This window comes from Condylura cristata, unplaced genomic scaffold (genome assembly GCF_000260355.1).
Source record: "Condylura cristata isolate star-nosed mole 26May11 unplaced genomic scaffold, ConCri1.0 scaffold00015, whole genome shotgun sequence".
Lineage (NCBI taxonomy): Eukaryota > Metazoa > Chordata > Mammalia > Eulipotyphla > Talpidae > Condylura > Condylura cristata.
The window spans coordinates 1,956,723-1,963,545 of NW_004567116.1; the positions used below are offsets into that span (position 1 = coordinate 1,956,723).

The window sequence follows — 6,823 nt, forward strand, 5'->3', positions numbered from 1 at the left end:
CTTCGCGCCGGTGATCTGCAAGCGGACCTGCCTCAAGGGCCAGTGCCGGGACAGCTGTCAGCAGGGCTCCAACATGACGCTCATCGGAGAGAACGGCCACAGCGCCGACACGCTCACGGGCTCCGGCTTCCGCGTGGGTGAGGGCCGGGGCTGGGGGAGGGGCGGGGGCGCCGTGGGCCTGGGCGCGGGAGGGAGGGGGTGCCGAGGGCAGCGCTGGGGCTCCCCGGACGCCAGGGGCCGGCGCGCGCTCTGGGAGCAGAGCTGGAGGGCTGCCTGGTGGCGGCGCCTTACTCCTGAGCTTGGGCTTGAGGCCTAAGGCAGGGGCTCGGGGTACCTGGGACTAGGCCCCTAGGCAGGTGCTGGGGTCAGCACACAGGGGTTTGTAGGGACAAAGATCTGCCACCCCCCGTCTCCCCAGAAACAGACTTGCTGGAACAAACAGGAAAATGTTTGTTCTAAACTTTCTGAAGTGCCTACCGCCGGCTGCCAGGGGCAGGCACCTGCCCCTGTGGGAGGAGGAGTGACATCAGGGCAGGGGTGAGGCAGCCAGCGGTCAGCAGGGTCTGGGAGGGGCCTGTTGAGGCCCCAGAAGTGGGGTGTAGGCCTGGAGAGGGGCTGGTTTGCCTCCCCCATGAGCCCTGAGGCTCTGCCTCAGAATCCCGCAGGGTCTCCCCCACCCAGCCCTCCAGACTTCCTGAGGACCCCCCAGGGCCTCCCGAGCCCACCTCCTCCCCAGCACCAGTCTTCAAAGGCCAGGCCTGGGGCTTGGCGCTCACCCACAGGGGCCCTGTGGGCCAGGCTGAGGGAGGTGTCCCGGCAGTAATTACCTCCTGGACAGGGTAATTAGGCCAGCCCAGGATGGCACCAGCCAAACAGCCTCTCTTACACACGCAGCTCTCCAGGCCGCTCAGTCCCGGCGGCTCGGCCTGAGGGGCTCAGAGGCTTGCAGCCCTCAGAGGCGTGTGGGGGCACCCAAGGGCACCGAGCGGCATGCTGTGATTGTGTTTCTTTGTGTTGTTATCATGGGGCAAGTTTTCAGTCACTTTGGGAGTGTTTGCGTGAGCCAGTGTCGGTGTCGGAATGAGTGCGTGTGCGTGTGTGAGACGGATGACTGTGCTTGTGAGTATTCATACGCCCAGCCTCCCAGGCCCCCCGCCATCCTGTCGAGGTCGCTGTCTCCATCGAGCTGCCCACATCCCCCAGGCTCAGTGCCCAGGCCACAGTGGGCGGGTGTCACTGCGAGGTCACCCTCACCGCGAGAGGTGACTCACGCACAGAGAAGCAGGAAGGAGAGGATCCAGCCCCCTGGCCCAGGGCACACTTCGTTGCCCATGTCCTGCCCCGTCAGGCCGGACAGGATGGGCCGGGCTGGGGTGCTCCTAGCAGGCCCTGATCCTCACCTTCAGCCCTGGGGGAGTGAGGGCAGAGCTGGGGCGCGCAAGAGAGGGGCCGGGGCCGGGGCCTGAGCTCGGGGCCCTGCCCCACGGTGGGGGTGGTGGGAGGGAATACATGGAACAGCGAGGCACATCCTCTGGCCCCGCCATGCCCTTGCACCTCTGCTGAGGCAGCCCTGGCCCTGCCCTGCCCTGCCCAGCACCCTTTTTGGAGGAGGGAGACAGACATGGACATAAGTCAATGCCAGGCCGAGCTGGGGCAGAGGGTGGGCATGAAGCAGCAGGAACAGGGGTGCGGGCATGAGGAAAGGCGTACTTCTCGGGGAGCTGAGACTGAGGCTAAGGTTGGGCATGTGGAGATGGGGGTGGCCTGAATAAAGCTGGGGGGCAGAGGACATGGACATTGCAGCAGAAGAAATGAGGCCTGGGGTACAGGGGGGACAGAGTGAGGGGGCTGAAAGATTTGTGTGGGTCCTTGTAGAACCTCGTGCCTCTGGTCAAGGCAGCCAGGGGGCTGGGGGTGTCGAACTGCCAATCGTTGCCTGTGGCAGGTTTCTCCTGGGGTGCTGGGAGAGGACAGGCTGAGAGGCAGGAAGCAGTGGGGAGCCTGGGTGGCCAGGCTTGAGGCAGGGGAGGAACAGAGGGCAGGGGAAGGAGGGCAGGAGGAGTGGACCGAGGAAGCTGGATAGAGGCGCAGCTGGGCAGGCTGGGGGCGGGAGCGATGGGCCACGACTGGGGTGGGAAGGGACTCCCAGCACTGGCCCAAAGTCAAGAGGGGCAGGACACCCACTTCTGACAGTGCCCTCTGGGTGGGGGTGCCCAGGAAAGGTCCAGGAGAGGTGAGGCCAGAGATACGACCTGTTGGTGCTGTGGGGTGTGGGCCCCGGGGTAGCAGGCAGAGAGGGGAGCCCCCAGGGGCTGAGGCCACCAGGGAATGCCAAGGCAGGGGCACGTGGCTAGAGATGGGGGCCCCAGGGAGGGCTGGGGTGAAGTTCACCGAGGGAAAATAATGGTCGTCGCAGTCATCTGCTGTTTCCTGCATGCCGCTGGGCCCGGGCGCCTGCCAAGGCTGTACAGACGCTCTGCTTTAAGTCACAGCCTCGACATGGCGGGGTGGGGGCTGCGGGGCACAGTGGCGCGGGGCCTCCTCGCTGGGACTGACGTCCAAGCCTTAAGACAGAAGCTGGGTGCCACGATGTTGGGGGCGCAGGGGCACTTCTCTGTGCAATGTGGTGCCAGGTCACCAAAGCCAGCTTCCCGAGGACAGAGCCAGTGGCCACCAGGAGGGAGGGATCAGGGGACAGTGCAGGTGCGGGGGGGGTAAGCCTGGGGGCGGGGCTGGGGTTGGGGGGCCCTGTCTGACCCACCTCCCTTTCCCAGTGGTGTGCCCTCTGCCCTGCATGAACGGCGGCCAGTGCTCGTCGCGAAACCAGTGCCTGTGTCCCCCCGACTTCACGGGTCGCTTCTGCCAGGTGCCAGCAGGAGGAGCTGGCCCCGGCCCCGGCAGCTCAGGCCCTGGGCTAGGCCGGGCCGGGGCCCTGTCCACAGGTGCACTGCCGCCCCTGGCCCCGGAGGGCGAGTCTGTGGCCAGCAAGCATGCCATCTACGCGGTCCAGGTGATCGCAGACCCGCCCGGCCCCGGGGAGGGGCCCCCCGCCCAGCACGCAGCCTTTCTGGTGCCCCTCGGGCCAGGACAGATCTCCGCGGAAGGTACCAGAGACGGGCAGGCCGGGGCAGCCGAGGGGGGCGGCTCTAGGGTGGCGGGACCCAGGCGGGGCGGGACCTGGGGGGCCGCGTGGGTGCGCAGCCCTGAGGCCCCGCGCCCGCCCCCAGTGCAGGCCCCGCCCCCCGTGGTGAACGTGCGCGTCCACCACCCGCCTGAGGCCTCGGTGCAAGTGCACCGCATCGAGGGGTCCCACGCCGAGGGCCCAGCCCCCTCCCAGCACCTGCTGCCGCACCCCAAGCCCGCGCACCCGCGGCCGCCCACTCAGAAGCCCCTGGGCCGCTGCTTCCAGGACACGCTGCCCAAGCAGCCTGTGAGTGGACGCCGTCCTGGGGCAGCCGCCACTCTGCTCAGGGGGGTCCTGCCCCGAGCCTGGGGTGCTCCGAGAGGGGTGAGGGGAGGCGGGGTCAGGAGAGGCGGGTGGGGCCAGGCGCCCTGTGACCCATCCCGTCCCCGTGCGTCCCTAGTGCGGCAGCAACCCCCTCCCCGGCCTTACCAAGCAGGAAGACTGTTGCGGCAGCATTGGTACCGCCTGGGGTCAGAGCAAGTGCCACAAGTGCCCCCAGCTGCAGTGTGAGTGTCCGCCCCGGACAGCCGACCCGCCCGTTCCTCTCTGCACCCTGCCAGCCTCTTCCCGCGGGGTCCCCAGGAGCCCCTGCCATGCTCCCTCTCTCTGCAGACACAGGGGTGCAGAAGCCAGGGCCTGTTCGTGGGGAGGTGGGCACGGACTGCCCCCAGGGCTACAAGAGACTCAACAGCACCCACTGCCAGGGTATGCCAGCCGGGCTGGGGAGCAGGCCAGTGTCTGTGGGGCCGGGGCGGGCGAGGGAGGAGCAGGGCTCGGGCAGGACCCTGCGGCTCCCAGGGCACCTCGCTGTCGCCCTGCGGCCGCAGACCCAAGGGCCCAAACTCCCACTTACCACAGACATCAACGAGTGCGCCATGCCGGGCGTGTGTCGCCATGGTGACTGCCTCAACAACCCCGGCTCCTATCGCTGTGTCTGCCCGCCCGGCCACAGCTTGGGCCCCTCCCGCACGCAGTGCATTGGTGAGACTGGGGGGCTTGGGTCCCGGGGAGGTCAGAAGGCATGGGAGGGAGGGAGAGGCCCCACGCGGCGAGGGGCAGAGGTCACCACGGTCAGAGTGGGCCACAGGTCCCACAGCAGCCCCAATGCCCAGAGCAGACAGGAAGGGTCAGAGGTCACATGAGGCCTGGGGTCAGGTTACATGGAGGCTCCGTCCCATGGGAGCAAAGGCTCTGGCCCTCTGGGGCTGAGGCCTGGAGTGGCTAGAATCAGGGCATCAGTGGGCCAGTCGCCACAGGTTCCAGGGGTCACACGTGGTCAGGGTGCACCTGCAGGTCAGGGCTGTCTGGCCCTGGGAAGGGCACATGGGCAGTGCTCAGAGCCAGATGCCCATGCCCACCACGGCCCCACAGCCGACAAGCCGGAGGAGAAGAGCCTGTGTTTCCGCCTGGTGAGCCCTGAGCACCAGTGCCAGCACCCGCTGACCACACGCCTCACCCGCCAGCTCTGCTGCTGCAGCGTCGGCAAGGCTTGGGGCGCCCGGTGCCAGCGCTGCCCGGCTGATGGCACTGGTGAGCCTGGGGCGTGGGGGCGGGGGCGGGCGGGCCCTGCCCAGGAGACACTCACTTCACCCCTTGCTCTGGCCACAGCTGCCTTCAAGGAGATCTGCCCAGCTGGGAAGGGGTACCACATCCTCACCTCCCACCAGACGCTCACCATTCAGGGCGAAAGTGACTTTTCCCTTTTTCTGCACCCCGACGGCCCCCCCAAGCCCCAGCAACTTCCTGAAAGCCCCAGCCGGGCACCGCCACCTGAGGATGCAGAAGAGGAGCAAGGTCTGGTGGGCCCTCTGCCCCTAGAGATGCTGAGCCCCTCACCCACAGATAGCCACCCCGCCTCCGAGTCCTCGGCCTGAGCGCTGGCCCTCTGGCCCTCTCGCCCCAGACCCCGTCACCAAGGCTCTGACCCGGATGAAAGCCTCGCTTTCACTCCCCAGACGGCTAACCCCAGGGGCTCCGGATGCGGGGCCCTCAGGTTTTCAAGCCAGGACGGTCCAGCCCAAATGCTGCCCAGGGTCTGGCCCTCCGACCTCCGACCCAGGAAGCTGGCCCTGGCTGCAAGCTCCCAAGCTTTGTTCTGCGAGCCGAGGACTTGACCGCCTTCCTCCCCAGGCCTGTTGCTCTGACCGCTGGTGCCAGCCCAGCCTGGTCCAGGGAGCGGGCCCTTGGCCCTTGGCCCAGAGCCAGGGGGGCTGAGCTCTGAGGGAGCCCAACTGCGTCCCCCACTGCACCCCCAGGCCGACTCTTCTCCCAGACCAACACCTCATGGCCCCGTATCTTCCCTTGTAGGGGTGAGCACGGACTCAGTGAGTATGAGAGCCCAGGCAGGAGGGGTGGGGAGCCTGGGGTGACAGAGGGCTCACCTCCGCCACCCGCAGCCCGCGATAGAGGACCAGTCATCCCAGCAGACCCACCCGACCGCCACCACGGCCCCTGCGCGGCCCTACCCGGGTGAGCCTGCGCCCCGGGCCGCGGCCCCCCAGGGAGGGGGCGGGAGGGTGGGCGAGAGGTAGCCGGGAGCGGCGGCCTGGGGCGGAGGGCTGCATCGCCGCCTCCTCCCTCCGACGGTGCCCACGGCCGCCCGCAGAGCTGATCTCCCGGCCCTCGCCGCCCACCATGCGCTGGTTCCTGCCCGACTTCTCCCCGTCGCGCAGTGCTGTGGAGATCGCCCCCACTCAGGTCACAGGTAAGGCCCGCGCCCCGGGAGCACACTCGCATCAGCCAGGCCCCCCGCGGGGTCTCCCACTCATGAGGGCCTGCTGCGTGCGGCCCGGGGGTGGGAGACTGGGGGTGGCCCTGTGTGCAGAGCAGCCCCTCCTGCCCCAGTCACCCGGGTATTACGGGGTCTGCCTGCCCGGAGCCTTGCTCCTTACTCAGCCAGTGCTGCGCGCTACTGTGTGCGAGGCACTGTGTAGGAGCTGGTGATACAGCAGTAAACGAGACAGACAGAAATCCCTCGTCCTTGCTCAGCAGAGACAACAGATGAGTGTCGTGTACCTCAGAAATGCCATGAAAATTAAGTTAAGGCAGGAAGGGCACGGGGTGCTGATGCGGGGGGAGGGGGCTGCAAGGATGTGGGAGCTGCCGACAAGTGGGGGAGGGCTGAGTGCAGGCTGAGCAGGGACCCCGCAGGGGAAGCCTGGGCCCCGCAGGGGGGGGCCGCAGCGCCTGGGGGCCCTGGGGGCCGCGCGAGGGGAGGAGGGCTCGTGGGGCGCCCGGCCTGGCTCTGTCCAAGCTGTGGGGAGTGACTGCGGGGCTTGGGGCATCCCAGCAATTGCTAGCTGTCTGTGCCAGACCCTGGATGAGGGTCCCTACACATTAAGCACCGCTTACCCTCAGGCTCTGTGAAGTGGGCACTGCTAGGCTTCTTTTCCAGATGAGAAAAGTGGGGCGCAGAGAGGCTCAGTAGCTTGCCCCGGCCGCACAGCTGAGCCCAATCTGTGTGGACACCAGAGCCACCAGCCTGACGCACTGAAACCCGGGGCCTCCAGAGCTCCGGGGAGAGGGCTCAGGACACCCTAGGCGTGCGCAGGCTGGGCAGTCCAGGGACAGCCGGGGGCCGTGACAGTGTAGAGGGAGACCCAGCACCGGGGAGGCCTCTTCGAGGGGGCGTGGAGGACA

General features: G+C 67.9%; 1 protein-coding gene across 1 annotated transcript in view; it reads left to right on the forward strand.

Annotated features, from left to right (window-relative positions):
* The first annotated feature begins 7 nt into the window (after nt 1-7).
* Nucleotides 8-6,823, forward strand: part of LTBP3 (latent transforming growth factor beta binding protein 3) — a 15,457-nt gene continuing 8,641 nt past the window's right edge. The window contains exons 1-11 of the mRNA XM_012725140.1: nt 8-137; nt 2,775-3,104; nt 3,228-3,430; nt 3,585-3,690; nt 3,797-3,889; nt 4,043-4,165; nt 4,556-4,714; nt 4,793-4,978; nt 5,492-5,508; nt 5,581-5,653; nt 5,790-5,888. Of these exons, the coding sequence (XP_012580594.1) occupies nt 74-137; nt 2,775-3,104; nt 3,228-3,430; nt 3,585-3,690; nt 3,797-3,889; nt 4,043-4,165; nt 4,556-4,714; nt 4,793-4,978; nt 5,492-5,508; nt 5,581-5,653; nt 5,790-5,888 (1,453 nt within the window). The 5' untranslated portion in view covers nt 8-73. The remainder of the gene's footprint in view (nt 138-2,774; nt 3,105-3,227; nt 3,431-3,584; nt 3,691-3,796; nt 3,890-4,042; nt 4,166-4,555; nt 4,715-4,792; nt 4,979-5,491; nt 5,509-5,580; nt 5,654-5,789; nt 5,889-6,823) is intronic.